Raw genomic sequence first — 16,031 nt, forward strand, 5'->3', positions numbered from 1 at the left:
ATTTTTGACACAAGCAGAATTCAAAACTTCGAAATGCAGTTCATGTTTGCCTTCAGTACCGGGCTTGCGTACTTGGTCTTCCACATTTGCACAGAGCAGCCGGTCCAGCCGCTGTGAGGGCCCTCCCACTGAGAACAGGCCGCCAACCGGCCGCTTCCCTCCTTCAGAGAAACAGAAACCAACTCCGTCAGTCTGAGAGGGAGGGAGAAAATGGCTCACAACCGCGAGTTGCTCGACTGCTCCATCTGTTTACAGTTGCTGGAGGATCCTGTCACGACCGCCTGTGGACACAGTTACTGTGTAACGTGCATCAATACCTTCTGGGACAGAGAGAGTAACAGAGGAAGAACTTCCAGCTGTCCCCAGTGCAGGGAGACGTTCAGCCCGAGGCCTGTTCTGAGGAGGAACACGCTGCTGGCCGAGCTGCTGGAGGAGCACAGGAGGGGAAGCGCTCCCGTGGGGCCTGGCGGTGCGCGGTGCGACGCGTGCACGGGGAGAAAACGGAAAGCTTGCAGGTCCTGCCCCGTGTGCTCGGCCACTCACTGCCAGACCCACCCGCGACCTGACTTTGAGGTGGCGGCGCCGAAGAAGCACAGCCTGATCCCGGCCTCGGACAGGGTCCGAGAGAGCGTCTGCGTGCGTCACGACAAACCTCTGGAGATTCACTGCCGTACCGATCGGCAGTTCGTATGCCCGATGTGTGTGGTGGATGAGCACAGGGGCCACGACACGGTGGCAGTCGCAGCAGAGACGCGTGAGATGCAGGTAATTCAGCGCGAACCCATGCGGAAGTCACTTGTTGCCCGTCCTTTTAATTGTCAGTGAGGTTTTGGAAAAGCTCCTGGATTCGTGTTTTATGCCTTCAACAGAGAAAACTGGAGAGGACGAGGCGGGAAATTGCGGACAGAGTGCTGAATTCACGGAGGAAAATGGCAGAGCTGATGGATGCTGCCGACTCTGTGAGAGTGAGTGTCATCCGCAAACACAACAATCCATTTTCCTTTATTCAACAACACATTTCCGTATTTTTTAAAATGTTTGATATAGGATAATCAAAGGGCCTAGTTTGAGTTAACTGCTGTGCTTGTAGAATAAGATGTCCTAGAACTAGAGGAAATGGATGTGGGGGTAAACTGTGTTAGGCCAAATGGACATGTTACGGCAAAATTTGGAAAAGTTGAATTTCAAAAGTTTGGCACTGTGAACAAAAAGTAAACCTAAAAAAATTCCAGTTACTCATCATACGGTGCTGAATAATGAACGAGACTCCAAAGTTTGGCAGGACCATGTGCTCTAAACTCAAAATGTTTCCACAAGGACGCTGCATGGGAGGCGTGCGACGACTACGAGCGGCTGTGCGCGGAACACATCTGTTTATACGTCCGCTCTCTGGAGAGGAAGTGCTCTGAGATGAGAGAGAAAGTAGGAGAAGCAGAGAAGGCTGGGGTGGACTGGACCAGCGGCCACCTCGGGCAACTGCAGCGCCAGGTGTCTGAACTGAAGAGGAGAGAGGATAAGCTGGGCCGGCTTTCACTGACCGAGGACCCCGTTCAGTTTCTTGAGGTGATGGCATGCTTTGTGGCACGCTAGTTGTCAGAGCCTTTGGAAGTGTATACCACTCTGCATTTGTTTGCCTTGTGCAGGGTTTCCAGGCCCTGGGTGACCTGCCTGCATTCCCGCACTCACATGAAAGACTTGACACGCTGACAGAGTTTGTCACTGCGCAGAGAGATAAACTGAAAAACATGTGCAACAAAGAGAAGGAGGAATTATTCATTCGTTCTGAAGGAAATGTGTGTAAGTACGGCCAGTTTGGATTCCTAAACCTTATAATTAGTCTGGTCTCATCAGTAAATTTTCTGTAAATGAATAAAGAGAATGATCTGTGTTTTGCCTTTCCATCAGTGTTAAAAATGCCAACGTTGCGAGAGGAAATAAAATCGAGGACACACCTTTTGACCAATTACAAGAGTAAGCATGACGTTAAGTCACGTTGCATAAATATCAGCACAAACATACATGAAAGCTTCACCAGCTAAGTGAGTTTCTGATCATTCCTTGCAGACTCCGAAGTGGAGGTGGATCCCTGCACAGTAGCAGCGTGTCTTTGCCTGTCTAATAGTAACAGAGAGATATCATGGAGTGATAGGGACCAGGCTCATCCTGATCACCGCGACAGATTCACCTACTATCACCAGGCTCTGTGCAAAATGGGCCTCAAGGGCAGCCACTATTGGGAGGTGGAGTGGGATGGTGGCATTGTCGAGGTGGCTGCGTCGTACAAAGGGATCAAAAGAAAGGGTTCAGGGAAAGATTGTAGTTTTGGCCACAATCACCTGTCCTGGAAATTAACCTGCTCTCGTTCTGGCTGCACGTTTTGGCACAATAATCTTCACAGAGGCCGAATTGCTCCGGCTCGCTTTCGCAGAGTAGGTGTGCACCTCGATTACGAGGCAGGAACGCTGGGCTTCTACAGTGTTTCTGACTCTGATAGCTTGACACTGCTGCACCAAACCCAGACCAACTTCACTGAACCCGTCTATCCCGGGTTTTCCGTTGATTTAGGTGCAACACTGAAGATATGCCGCATCTAAGCCCGAGCACATGGATAAATGTTGACCTCAGGACTGGCTGCACATTTCCATTTTCTGCATTATAGGATTGAGGGATAGAAAGAAAGTTTTGCACGTGTCTGTACGTGAGTGAGTGATCGAGAGACATTTATGTGCACATAGATGGACACAGTCATGAACAAGCAGCATATACGGGTCGTTTGGTAGTGATTGAATCAAGATTAAGAATGGCAAACACATTTGTTATATTCTGGCCTTTTTTTCAAAATGTTGCTTGAAAACTGCATCAAAAGAACTTGTTCAATTGTTTTCCTTTTTTTATTCTTTTTTTTTTTTTAAACTGGATTATTAATTAACACATTTAAGGCCTGGTCAGTGGCAATGATAAAATACCCCAGAAGGCCCAAATCCAATATTACAATTTGACCCATTTACACATGCTGAGTCTGATTTTTGTTTTGAAGAGATCTGGGAACATGTAGGTTTTGCCACTCTGCCTTTATATGTCATGGTTTCACTTTTTTGTACGTTGGAGGATCACAATGGAAATAAGCCTTTTAGACACCCTTGGTGATTGTAGCCACTACTCTGCTTATTTTGTATTTTTAATCATCAAAAAAAAAAAAAAAATCTATGGATCAACCAAAGAAACAGAATGACTTTGCATTAGCTTAATAGACTCAAATAAAGGACCATGTTTTGCTAATATGTCTTGTTTATTTATTTAATGTTTAATGCGAATTTAACTCAAAATAATTCACTCTTACACAGCCCAAAAGTAAAACAGTCCAAACCAAAGAGGGACATGTTTGGTTACATGCAGAAATTCTGTCATTACTATTATTACATAATTATAAAAAAGCAACAAAAATATGTACATTCCAAGTATTTCATTTGTACTGTTCAGCTCTCCATTCCCCCAGTTAAAGATTTTGACATGCAGCGCCAGCGCCACTAACAGCAGAGATCGTAATGAAGACGAGTCATAAAATAGATTCAATGGAGGTGTGTGTGTAGGAGTGATCCACGGTGTCGTAGAAGCGCAGGCAGGCCTTGTAATGCAGCAGCCTCTCAGTCAGAGGGCTGATGGTCAGTGCTTTGCCCTGCACACTCAGGTCTATGTACCTGCGCAACATCAGGAGAACAAGAAAACACATTTAGAGCCTCGATACACAACTTTTTAAAGCATCAAAGTGGATACGTTTGTCAAATGTTACAATGTGACTATTCATTTAACCACAGCGTCTTCATTTCTGTTGAAGACCACCTAAAAATGGCCTGTAATGGACCTGAACACGGGTAACTCACTGCAATCCATACATGAAAGTGTTCATTACGTAAAATTACTAATCTTTATTCCGCCATGTAGTCAAGGTAGTTAGTGAGAAATAATACTGTACCTGTAAGATACACTCCAAAACACAAGGGTATTTATAGCCATCAGTGTGGCCAGGAGGAAGAAGAATCTCTCCAGATTCCCATCATGCAGTATGTGTGGGTAGAAATGACCTGTAATCACATATAACTGTGACCATCACAGCAATAATGACATCTTATGCCAAAAAAATCTCAAATTAAAGTATCACTATCATTTGTTATTGGGAGAAAATAGGCATTACAATTTTTTTTACCTCCAGAGAGAAAGTATGCCAGCTGAACAATAAAGGCTCCTAGAAAGCAGCCCCCTCCGTAGGACAGAGTGAGGAAGTGCAGGGAGATGCCTCTGATGTGGCTCGGCATCAGCTGGAAAGATATGAGGGAACCTGCCAGAGAGGAAGTGACAGCGGACATGTTTGATCACCTTCGCTCCACATTTGTGACATGAAAGGCAGCATTACTGACGAGGAAAAAAGTCAGCAACTTGACCCCCTGGGCCTCCTTATCATGTGACAGTTGGTTTGTGCTAATTTGATAAATTCAAAGTGTTTGGGAAGGTGCACCAAGGGCACATGTGCGACCGATATCGCATGAAATCATGGGAACCTTAAGCCTCTCGCTCACATGCAGGGGTGACAAGAGCCTCCGCCAGGCCAAGCAGGATGTACTGGGGTGCCAGCTGGAAACACGGCATCGACGACACTTGCAGAACCTTTCCAGACAGGGTCTGCTCCACCAGAGGGTAAGCCTTCCGCTGCAGCTCAGACAAGCCTGCCACCAGGACCGACAGAGTGGCACACACATGGCCCAGAGCTGGAAGGGGAGGATGGACAGGGTGGGATGATGAGAGAGGGGGCTGTAGAATGGGGGTTTTGATTACAGGAGAAAAGAGGCAGGATGAGAGAGAGGCAGAAGAGCGAGAGAGACATAGGGGATGTTTAGGTGAGGACATAAAAATTAATAGGGGTATAGGGGTGTGTATGTGTGGAGACACTCACTAATAACTTTTGCAGGCGCTAGAGGAGTTTTTTCCATAGAGAGGTAGCAGGTAGTGATACACTCGATCAGTGGGGCTAAGAGCAGCACAGGTAGGATGCTGATCACATTCATAGCTCCGATGGGCAACAGGAGGTCATTCAGGTGAAGGTTGGAGTTCATCGTCTGTATGTAGAAACCTGAGGGAATCTATGAGAAACACATTCTTTAAGACACAGATGGAAAGGATTCTGATTAAAAAAAAAAAAAAGAATCATTATGTTCCCAGTGACCTGCCTGTGTGATGCAGACTCTGTACAGCAGCTGAAGCCCGTAAAGAGGGAAGAGCTTTGCCAGGACTTTGACGTTCTCTACGTGCGTCTCGCTATAACGGCCGCCATTGTTCTCCTTGGCCCGGTCCAGCCAAGACGCCACATCTCCACTCAGGTGCCGATGGTGAAGGCAGCACATCTTGAGAGAGTTCAGGAAGACTCCCAGAGTGGTCAGTAAGGATCCACCTATGATGGCAACATGGAGGAACAGTGTGAGGTTGCAGACTTCTTCATTTGGCGTGATCCGTGACAAGTTTATGTGCACACAAGTATGGGCTGTGTCTCTGAATACCTCATTCTACATCTCTTTTTTTTCTTCTATGCATGTTACCTTTCTTGGGTTTGTAGGTGAGTTTGTTGCGCATCATGTGTATAGCGATGAGAGCCAGGAGCGCAGAGGTGAAGGGGATAAGGAAACCCAGATTTTTGGCCACAGACTGCTGGATGTAAGCGATACCCAGAAACACAACAGTGGAATTCAGGTTCACCAACCAGTAGAACCTAAATATAATGAAAACAAATCTTACATTAAGTGATTAATTTCATTAAACATAAAACATTTCATGGTTATATAGCTAAAAATTAGCTATAAGGAAGAATAACACAATATTTTTACCATTATAGTTGCAGGGCGTAAGTATGTTGGTATTGGTTGATTGGTCAGATGTCAGTCTGTTCAACACTTTGGTCCAAATTATTTCAACTACTACTGGCCTGATAATCATTTAATTTGGTATACCTAGTTTATAGTTTTTTTCCCCTTTTTGTCTAACGCCAGCATCAGATAAAAATTAACTTTCCCAAAGCACTACTCTCCTGCTAAAATGAGGGGGGTTGCTGTAGGAAAAAGACAATTTCATACAAAAAAAAATCTCATAATCTAACAGGATAATAAACCAATTTGATTTTAGTGATCAAAAGCCTCTAGTACCAAACTCCACCACTAGCAGGGGATCAGAAGTGTAGCCTTGTTTTCCAAAAACACGTTGTATGACCATGTAGAATCACTGAACTCTAAAGAACTTCATTAGGTAGATTTCTTAAATGATTATAAAACTGATTATAGTAATAATAACAGTGGATTGGAGTCCGATTATTGGCTAACGTAGTGAATGACTGCATTCAGATGGCAACTTCACCCACCAGTTGAAGAAGGACAGGAGCCTGTGCTGGTTGTAACCCTGCAGGTTGTAGGCTCCCATGGGGCAGAGGATGGCCCTGATGCCGCCGATGCCTAGCGCAGCGGCCAGGAGGCCGGTGTAGAACAAGATCTGCTGCTCCCGAGGTTCCAGCTGGTGCGTCATGTGATGAGTGTCGATGTAGAAATCTTCAAAGGGAAACGCCACCACGGGCAGCATGGCTGTACCTAGAATGTACAACGACGGGTAAAGGTCATGCCATCTGGTTACAGCTTGATTTCAAACACGAGTCTGATTTCACAGAAGCAGAGCCCTGACTAAGCACCTAAACAGAATTTCACAACACTCTTGAAATTAGCTCACACTAAAGGTAAAGATTCATAATATGTCAGATGATTGTGCATCTTCCTTGTTCATTTTACATATTCGGATAAATATCTTGAAAAATGTATTTATTTTTTTTTTCAAACTCTCAGATTTGACCCACCCAGTAGATTTGTCTGCATCAATATTTCAGGTACAGGTAGAAGAATTGGAACTACCTTTTTCTTGGCTTTTAAAATGACTAGAAACTGCATCGTCATGGAAAAGTGAGACAAGACATAAAAACAGCAGTCAGTTCATCACAGCTGACCTTTGCATTGTTAAGCTTTACTCTGATCTTAGATTATAACAGATATACACTGTCCAAGATACTGGATCATTTTTTAGACAAGTCATAAAGTTTCAAATTTTCCACATCCGACAACATATATCAAACTTCAACCCATTGTGTCTTACCAAAGAAATGAAGGACAGCACACAAGTAGAGCACTTTGGCCCTTCCTAAGCAGGTTTCTGCAAACCACCCAACCAGAACAGGGGTCAGGGTGCTGGCTCCTATAAAGCACAGGTTGACAGTCGCAGCCAGGTAGTTATCATAGCCCAACTTCACAGTGCAGAAGAGAATCATGTTACACACAATCCCAAAGAAAGTGAATCTTTCACACAGCTCCACAAGCAGCACGCAGATGATAACTTGGAGCTTCTTGCGGGACTTCCTTGGCAGCCCCTGGTCTGGAAGAGGGATGTGGGAGACTCGCCGCAGCTGGCTTCTGCCCTCCGGCTGTCTCCGAAGGTGTCCGGCCACCATACCTCCTGGCCAGCAAGCTGGCTGCTGTTGGCTGCTTGGCTGTCTGGATGCAGTCAGTACTAGACCACGCGGAGCTCTGAATGGGAACTCCTGCCCTTTGGGGATGGGACCAGCAGTGGGAAAAGCTGGAATCCCTCACTTTGGTGTGACTGTGGAGCTGAACTGGAGACACGTAGGATCAGACACACCTACCTGCATTTTGCACGTGCTGGTGACTGATTATCCTCCTGTGTCATGATCTTACTCAGAAGTGGGGACGCCTTACAGGGATCTGACACATAATGCAAAATTGCATCCAGGAGGAGTAATGGATGGGAGCTATTTAGAGAGCATCCCAGAAATATCTCTATAATTGCCAACATGATACAGACATATATTTTTTTTCCCCATTAACGACTTATACTGAGTCCCTGCAATCACTGTTGGCTCTCAATTTTAAAATTTAATTTAAAATTGTTAAACTCACAGTAACTGCTTGCAGTGATAATAGTCATGGTTTAAAATGATAGAACTCACGAACACATGATGTTGCCTAAGCAGTAGACTTCAGCATTAGTAGACATAAAAAAAATAAATAAAATAATTTAGTGCCGCAGGTTATTACAAACACTCACAAAATGTAACACCTCTTTGTGAAAGCAGTCCTTCAGTGTAGGAGCCCATTTTGGCTCGCCTGCTGGTAATTAGACTGATAGTGTTAAGGCAGGGTGAGACTGAGTGCATGGGCAGGTAAACTTCAGCTGGGTCAGCAGCTGCTAGAGGGTCAACAACTGCCTGTTATTACAGGAGGCAGTAAACTGACTGCCCGAAGTACCGTCAGAGGGCAGGGCCCGTGCCAGCCCTGAGTACCTGTTCACCAAGCCTCAGGAGATAATTACCACTTATAAATACATCACCTAAATAATTCCACTTATTTTTCCAGTTTTCACTCAGAAAAGTTTGATGTGCCCAAAATTTCTATCAGAGATTTCATAATTTTAAAGAATCGGTGCAGGTATTGTAACACTTATTACTTCTACATAAGTAAAGCGGGATTATCTTTAAATGTCCTTATTCCTTAGTGTCAGTATTTTGGCGTGAACACCCGTTGCCTTTAAAACAGCACCAGTTCTCAGTACTTGTACTTGCGGTAGAATAGATGAGGAAGTTTGGGATAATGTAATGTAAAAATTGCCCCTTTCTATCAGTCCCTTTTTTTTTTTTTTTTTACATTATAACAAATATATTAGTTAGTAATAGCTTATAATATTTACGAAATGTAAAACTGTCTTTTGGTGTCATTCCATGCTGCTTTGAATGAGAAAGAAACAAGAAAACTATTTAACTATAGACGACCCACAGACACACTCAAACACTCAAGTTATCACTGAAAACAAGTTGGAGAGACAAACGTGCGTAGTAATAAAAGCGCTGGACGTCTCCGTGGTTACAGAAACAGCGTCCAGTTGAGCGTGGGGGCGTGGTGTATCATGGGAAACGAAATTGTCTACGAGTCAGTTGCGGCAGCGGAGGAAAAGACGAGAACTACAGCGACCTCCCCCCCCCCCCCCCACCCTGATATACGCACAAAGGTAGGCTACTAAATGTTCTCGGTTCTTTCAGAGTTAGCAAGAGACACCCGCACGCGTATACTGTGGACTTGGCCAGTACTTAGCATTAAACGTTCGTAGCCCCTTGGATGATATGAAAGCTAAGTTAGCTAACTAACGCTAACATTAGCCCCACTTTGTCAACCGTGAAAACAAGCTGTTAGCAAGAGCGTCAAACATCAGCTAGTTAGTTGTGTTTGCATGTTGTGCCTCACTGAAAACTGCATAGGTTTATTTGACATTAGTTAACAGACGAAAGTCATTAATAAGTCGTGGTAAGCGTCCTCGTGTCGAAATTGTGTGTTTCGCAGCAGGCATCGGCTAGTAATGTCTAGAGGGAGGATGCCGAACTGTCCTGCCTCTGCATCCAAGGGCTTCAGCTCGACCCCGGTCAAGACCAGCGGCGGGAAAGACCTCCACACATCCAGGGGCTCGGACGACGGCGTCCTATCCGGCGACGAAGACACATTTTCTCTGCTCTCTCCCATCTATCATGACAGTTTTGACAGCGATGAAGAAGACCTGGAGCCCAGCCCAGCTGAGCAGACATCACCCAGGCTGAGAGACAGCTCAGGACGTGGTATCTCACCAGTCAGGTACAGCTGAATTTTTAAAGCCTTAGATAATTTCTGAACCGAGTCAAATACCATAGACTGCGTGATTCAATCAGCTAAAGTATATGTATAGAGTAGAATATGTGAATGTTTTTGTCACAGAAGTGAGCTACCAAAAACACCTTTAGAGCAGATGTTCAGTGCAGCCGTGCACCCTGCAGCCTCACCTACTCTGAGTGCATGGGAAATGTGGCTGGTGAACAAAGCCAAAGAGGACCGTCTCAAACTGGAAAAGAAAGCAGAAGAGGCAAGCCAATTTCTATCACTGTAATGCAAAAGCAGTGTTTACTTTTCTAGCTGTCCTTTATTTTAATGATTGCAATTTTTTTGTACTGCACACTGTCTGAATCTCTGACTAGAACTTTTTATACCCAATGAATCAGGAACGCTTACTCAAAGAAAAAAAAAAACGAGAAGAAAGGGAGCGGGAACAGAAAAAGATTGTCATGGAAGAGAAGATCCAAGAATGGCTAAAGATAAAAAGAGAACAGGTACAGAACTGCTTCTTTAAACTCAACAAAATCACAATTTCTCATAAAACTGCGCCACTAAACAGTAATGCTACAGTTATCTACGGTTGTCATTTCTCTAATCAGTTTTCTTCTTACAATAACAGGAGAAGCATGAGCAGCTTGTAAAACAGAGCAAAGAGGAGGAGGAGATACAGAGGCAGTTGGAAAAACAGAGGGAGATTGAACAGAAAGCTCAGCAAAAGTACAAAGACTGGCTGCAGAGGAAGAACCAAGAAAAAATAGAAAAAGAAAAGAAAGAGAAAGTAATGTGGATCTTTTACCTTTTTTTTTTTTTTTTTTTTTAATTAAAAGATTCTGATGTTAATGACAAAACAGCCAGATTCTAAGAGATGTTTTTTTTCTTTTGCAGGAGGAAGCCACCGTGAAGGAGGAGCAGGAGAAAGAGCGCCGCAGGAAGGCAGAGGAGAAGTTTAAGGATTGGTTGGCAAAAGCCAATGAAAGAAGTAGAGCAAGTCCCAAATCACCTTGCTACCCAACAAGTAAAGTCATTTCAGTCAACTGGGAATGATGAACTACACTGTGCTTTGTCATTTTTGCATTAACTGATAAAAACTGATAAATAATATAACTGATAAAAATCTATGTATGGTTTTTCATGCAATTTGTCATCCAGGAATAGTATTAATACCTTTTTTGTTGGTTTCAGACTGCTTTAAATGTGATTGTACCAGTTTCATTTGCCCTGTTGATATTTGTTGTGTATCAGTATTGTATCGGTTTGATTTCCTCCAGGTCCCTACGACAAATCCTACCCATCACCCAGCTTCTACAATCCGATCCCGTGGAAGCCGATTCACGTCCCTCCTCCAGAAACACCACTGAATAAGACACCTTGCAAGAAACCTCAGAAGCAGAGAAAAAGCCAGCAAAGCCCCGTCGCTGCTTTTAGACTCAGAAACACTGTGAGTGCAGCACATTTGCTACAGAGAAGATGACACAGCAGACCCAACATCTGTGACTGTGATACTACAGCTTAGTTACGGCTCAAATATGATTTCATCACGACTCATTCACACCACCACAGCTCCTGAACAGACACACTGCTGAGTCACGGAAGTACTTCTGTTCTCCAGTATGGCCGTGGTACTTGAGACGCACTCCTAGATGTACAGTATGCCTACATTTTTGTTATTGTATTTGATTTATATACTGGAGCAATTTGTAATAATGTACTAGTTCCAATTTAATGTCTAAATTTTCAGGTTTTCGTATATTTACAAGATTTTTAGAAAAGAGCTTTAGCATTTGTTCTAATACTTTAATTAGCTTCCATATTATAAGATTGTCTAGCATAGTTTTTTACATTGCTACATGGCTAAGAGCCCGGATTGTCCATTTTTTTTTTTTTATGTAAATTGAATTTGTTTGTTGTTACGATAAATACAGTGTAAACATTTGTTCTTGGCTACTGTCCTTGTGTTATTTGTTCCAATCCTTGAGTGGTCAACAGAACCACATTTCACTGCACACAATAAGGCACAAACCACTCACAACCACGCAACAAAAAGGGGGTGGCTGGTGGTCACAGCCAAAGATAGACCCGGCTCGGTCAAGTGCCCCTCACACTCACACATTGTTCTGTGTCCAGCTGTGCCTTGTTCTTCTGTGGGCTGACATGACGACAGGAACGAGTGAGGGGGTGGAGAGAGAGTGAGAGGGAGGGAGGGAGAGAGAGAGAGTGATTCAGATTCAGAGCAGTACGCTCGTTCTGTGTTAGCATCTCACTCTGATGTCAACAAATGAAGCCTGAGGTAAAATTATTTAAATTACACTTTATTCTAGAATAACCATCTCTTAACCCATTTGTATTCCATTGTATTTCTGTCTGTTGTGTGTCGGGCTTTCTTAGACCGAGGTTAACCCCTTTCTGTTGACTGCTGTGGAATGTGTTAGCTGACAGTAGTCAGTTAGGGGGCTAATAATGAGGACAATGATAATGTAGGGCATTTTTAAATGCTCAAAGAAACATCCTGGGGTCCGAAGGACAGCTGTGAAGTCAAAGATGTCAGGTGTTTACCTTCTGTCAGGAGCAGTTAAACTGTAGCAGTGGTTTAAGCTGTTTGCTCAGGGGTATTTGCACACTGAGCCTTGTAAGCAAAACTGTCTTCATAAAGAGTTAAGGTTCTGTTCAAAGTAAGAGTCCAGCACTTTGGCTCTCTGTGTACTCACAATTTGAGAGTTTTTGGTAAGTTTTAACCAGTTAATCATAACACAAAGTACAGGTCATTCTTGTCTACATCTATCTAACACACAGTGCTTTCAATAAATGGTGTTTCAAGTCGTTGAGTTTTATTTCTGCCTCTTCCAGGTATTGTGACCCATTACAGAGCCTGAAGAGAAAATCCATATCCCAAGATGCAGTGGTGCAGGTGGGCTGGCAGTTGGAGATCACACCTACCGAGACAGGTAGGAGACGTGTCTTAAATTGTCCCAGAATGAAAGCGAGTGGGGGAGAGGAGTGGAGGGAAGCAAGAGTGAAAGTCCAAAGGGCAGAGGTGCAGACTACACTTGTTCTTAAGTCTTTAAGAATGTGGCCGATAGCGTAACATAGACATGGATGAAAAAACAAAGCTGTTGGAAGCCGACTTTACCTTCTGTCCAGGAATAAAAGAATTTGAATCCTCTGCTTTGGGGTAACTAAGTTGATTTGGAGTTGTTTTCCCTTGTTTGCTAAGGAGAACTGAATTTAGCAGGAAGATTATTCATAACGTTGGGTGGTTTTTATGTCTGATTGGGACGGCTCCTGTGGATCATACGTATTCAACTAGAACCACATGGACTGCTATTCTACAGCTGGTGCAAACCTGATTTGCCCTTTTCTCTCACAAGGATGTGACTGCTGTTTCTGTAAATAGTCTGAGTTCTTATTGACACAACTTGGAAGGAACCAGTTCTGTTGCATAGAGGCACAGAGTGCTCGGATCCAGTGTTTCAGCCTCAGTGTGTGGTTTTTGTTTGTGTGTGTGTGCGTGCGTGCTTGCGTGCGTGCGCGTGCACGTATGCGTGCGTTCCTCCCTTCACCATGCAGTCTGCAGGGCCGGAGATTGAGGACTCTTTCGACTTTCTTTTTAAAATCATCCTGGTTGGGGACTCGGATGTGGGGAAGACCTGCCTGGTCCAAAGCTTCAAGTCTGGCATTTTCATTGAGAAGCAGCAAAACACCATCGGGGTCGACTTTACTGTTCGTACCCTGGACATTGATGGCAAGAAAGTGAAGGTAGGTGATATGCACCCTTCTTTTATTTTTTTGTTCATCTGAGACATTTTCACATAAATAAGGTATCATTAAAATATGTATTTTTTTATTTATATTAACAAAAACATGAATATGTGAGGTGTGTCCTTGTACTTACTCTTGTCTTAAATTAAATAATCATTGTTTCAGTCAATCTGTTTTGTTTCCTTTAGAGGAAAGAGGAGTGGCTGGCTGCTTCTTTCAAATGATAACATCTGTGTGTTAGTTTTCTGGGTGTGTTAATTTTTTAACTGTGTGGATGTTTTTTTATGCTAATTAGTTTGGGGTTCTGTCAGACTTAAGCACTATTCAAAAAGGACATGAATATGTTAAAAAGTTTATTTTGGAGATACTTAACCCACATTTTGTAACTGTCTCAGTCATATTGGATTCATTTGTTTTGTACGTGTTATTACAGATGCAGGTGTGGGACACAGCAGGACAGGAGCGTTTCCGCACCATAACTCAGAGCTACTACCGCAGCGCCCACGGGGCCATGGTGGCCTATGACATCACACGCCGCAGCACATTTGAGTCTGTTTCCCACTGGATCAGGGAGGTGGAGCAGTATGGAGCTGCCAGCGTGGTACTGATACTCATTGGTAAGAAGAAATGAAATAGGTCAGTCAGTAAAACCCCAAAACATATTAACACACTGTAGGTGTAGTGAAAAGAGCAAGTACAGGACACAATACAACAGCGATTCGCAGGCTTTTTGTAGTCGGACGTAACCTGTCAGGTGAGCTTAAGTACCCCCTCATTGGACCACCCGTCAAGTTCTATATATGCTCTTTAAAAATATTTTTTTCAAACAACACACAGTGATCAGGGAGTTGACAATGCTTTGCATTTGTACCAATTCTACTTGGAGAGAGAGAAGCTGGAAGTCTCGCCCACTTATCCTGCACCTTCCCTAGCTGGTGGTTTATTGGTTATTGTGACAACAAATATATGAAAGTTCAGCCTCACAGCAACTTGTAATCCTCCTCTATCTGTAGAACTGGAACAATTAGTCAGTTGGTTGGTAACTATTTTGGTAATGCATTAATCGTTTTAGTCTCAAATCAGTCGCGGGCTCGAGTGAAGATTTGCTGCTTTTCTCTGATGTATAGGATTATATACTGAAAGTCTTATATAATGAATAACAAAACCAGTTCTTTCTCACAATTTTTCATGTCAAATAGACCAAACTATTAAGAGAGAAAACAACTGTTGGATTAATCAGCATTGAATATTATTGTTAGCTGCATCCATACAAATATTTTGTTACCAAATTATAATTTCTATAGTTTTTTATTAGCTGAGCTGCTACACACACTCCTTGGGGCACATGTAACCGTGGTTGGAAATCACAGCAGTGCACCAAAAAACGGTTATACGCAGCACTAACAACGTTTTATTTTATAGTTCTGGTGCGACCTGTGGAGATTTGGTTACACCACCTGTTGCTCACCATTATACAGTGGAGCTACAGCTCCACAGAAGGGGCTGCTACATTCAGATGAATGGGTTTTATCTTAAGCCTAAACAATAAGTCACTTAAACCAATACGTCAATAGACAGAAAATTACTCGACAACTATTTTGATAATCAATCAATCGTTTCAGTAATTTTCAAGTAAAAATGCTAAACACTGTCTGGTTCCAGCTTCTCATATGTGAGGATTTGATGCTTCTCGTAATTATATGAGATAATAAATTGAATGGTACACTGCATATTTTGGGAATAAATGTGTTTTTTTTTTAAATTTTATAAACAAAATGATTAATCAAGAAAATAATCAACAGATTTATCAATAATAAAACTAATTACCTCCAGCCCTATTTTTATTGCTCTTTTTGGGTTATTTGTCCCTTTTATAGTGATGACCTGAGTCCACTTTTGGTTTCAACATCTTTCCTGTTCTGTCCACCACTGCAGGTAACAAGTCAGACCTCCAAGCTCAGAGGCAGGTGTTGTTTGAGGATGCATGCACTCTGGCGGAAAACAACGGTGTTCTTGCAGTCCTAGAAACCTCCGCCAAGGAGGCCCAGAACGTGGAGGCGGCCTTCATCCTCATGGCCCGGGACCTTCTGGCACGCAACGGCATGACCATGACAGACGAGGCCTCTCAAGACCCACCTCAATTCATGCTGGGTAACAGCTCCCACCCAGTCCATGGCAACGTGTCTTCAGATAAAAAGTGCGGGTGCTGAGCGGACTGAATCAGGGGTGTGTCGATGAAGACTTGTTTGCAAAACAGCGGAGGCAGCCTGAATACTCAACATACATGTGTGTTTGAAAAGTATCTGTACAAGGGAAGGGATGTCATTTACATAAGATTATTTTTAGGAGAAATTGCTTAAGTTGTGTGTGTGAACATAGGTTTTGCATGTTTTGGTTTTTAATATTTATACAGTTAGTAAAATATAATCATACAGTAATATTCTCCTGAGGATAACTGCCGCTGAATGTGATGACTCCAACAATACAAACCACACCTCTGCTTGAGGACTCTGTACACACGAACAACGTTTTCTCCTTGAAATGCAG

General features: G+C 43.3%; 4 protein-coding genes across 7 annotated transcripts; 3 read left to right on the forward strand and 1 right to left on the reverse strand.

The window, feature by feature from the left end:
• Positions 1–157: 157 nt before the first annotated feature.
• LOC120793113 (E3 ubiquitin-protein ligase TRIM47-like) lies at positions 158–3,093 on the forward strand. The gene is made up of 6 exons (XM_040132829.1): positions 158–765; positions 870–965; positions 1,318–1,563; positions 1,644–1,797; positions 1,906–1,971; positions 2,065–3,093. Exons 1-6 carry the CDS (start codon positions 211–213, stop codon positions 2,592–2,594), a joined length of 1,647 nt encoding a protein of 548 aa, XP_039988763.1. The 5' UTR covers positions 158–210; the 3' UTR covers positions 2,595–3,093.
• A 463-nt stretch (positions 3,094–3,556) lies between these two features.
• slc15a5 (solute carrier family 15 member 5) lies at positions 3,557–7,528 on the reverse strand. Its single transcript, XM_040132234.1, has 9 exons — positions 7,177–7,528; positions 6,401–6,623; positions 5,589–5,758; positions 5,223–5,443; positions 4,949–5,135; positions 4,575–4,763; positions 4,205–4,336; positions 3,974–4,082; positions 3,557–3,698 (listed from the first exon to the last, which is right to left on the reverse strand). The coding sequence occupies exons 1-9, from the start codon at positions 7,526–7,528 to the stop codon at positions 3,557–3,559; spliced, it is 1,725 nt and encodes a 574-aa protein (XP_039988168.1).
• Positions 7,529–9,076: 1,548 nt separating this feature from the next.
• On the forward strand, positions 9,077–11,661 carry ccdc34 (coiled-coil domain containing 34). 3 transcript variants are annotated; one of them, XM_040132833.1, is made up of 7 exons: positions 9,077–9,099; positions 9,429–9,713; positions 9,834–9,978; positions 10,115–10,222; positions 10,348–10,506; positions 10,614–10,743; positions 10,997–11,661. In XM_040132833.1, exons 2-7 carry the CDS (start codon positions 9,445–9,447, stop codon positions 11,197–11,199), a joined length of 1,014 nt encoding a protein of 337 aa, XP_039988767.1. In that variant the 5' UTR covers positions 9,077–9,099; positions 9,429–9,444; the 3' UTR covers positions 11,200–11,661. The 3 variants fall into 3 exon arrangements, with proteins under 3 accessions (XP_039988767.1, XP_039988769.1, XP_039988768.1); XM_040132835.1 differs by having other exon boundaries at positions 9,837–9,978; XM_040132834.1 differs by having other exon boundaries at positions 9,081–9,099; positions 9,432–9,713.
• On the forward strand, positions 11,059–16,030 carry LOC120793117 (ras-related protein Rab-19). 2 transcript variants are annotated; one of them, XM_040132838.1, is made up of 5 exons: positions 11,059–11,166; positions 12,573–12,670; positions 13,293–13,481; positions 13,918–14,101; positions 15,420–16,030. In XM_040132838.1, the coding sequence occupies exons 2-5, from the start codon at positions 12,620–12,622 to the stop codon at positions 15,692–15,694; spliced, it is 699 nt and encodes a 232-aa protein (XP_039988772.1). In that variant the 5' UTR covers positions 11,059–11,166; positions 12,573–12,619; the 3' UTR covers positions 15,695–16,030. The 2 variants fall into 2 exon arrangements, with proteins under 2 accessions (XP_039988772.1, XP_039988771.1); XM_040132837.1 differs by lacking the exon at positions 11,059–11,166 and adding an exon at positions 11,911–12,015.
• Position 16,031: the final 1 nt, after the last annotated feature.

Source organism: Xiphias gladius, chromosome 8 (genome assembly GCF_016859285.1).
Source record: "Xiphias gladius isolate SHS-SW01 ecotype Sanya breed wild chromosome 8, ASM1685928v1, whole genome shotgun sequence".
Lineage (NCBI taxonomy): Eukaryota > Metazoa > Chordata > Actinopteri > Istiophoriformes > Xiphiidae > Xiphias > Xiphias gladius.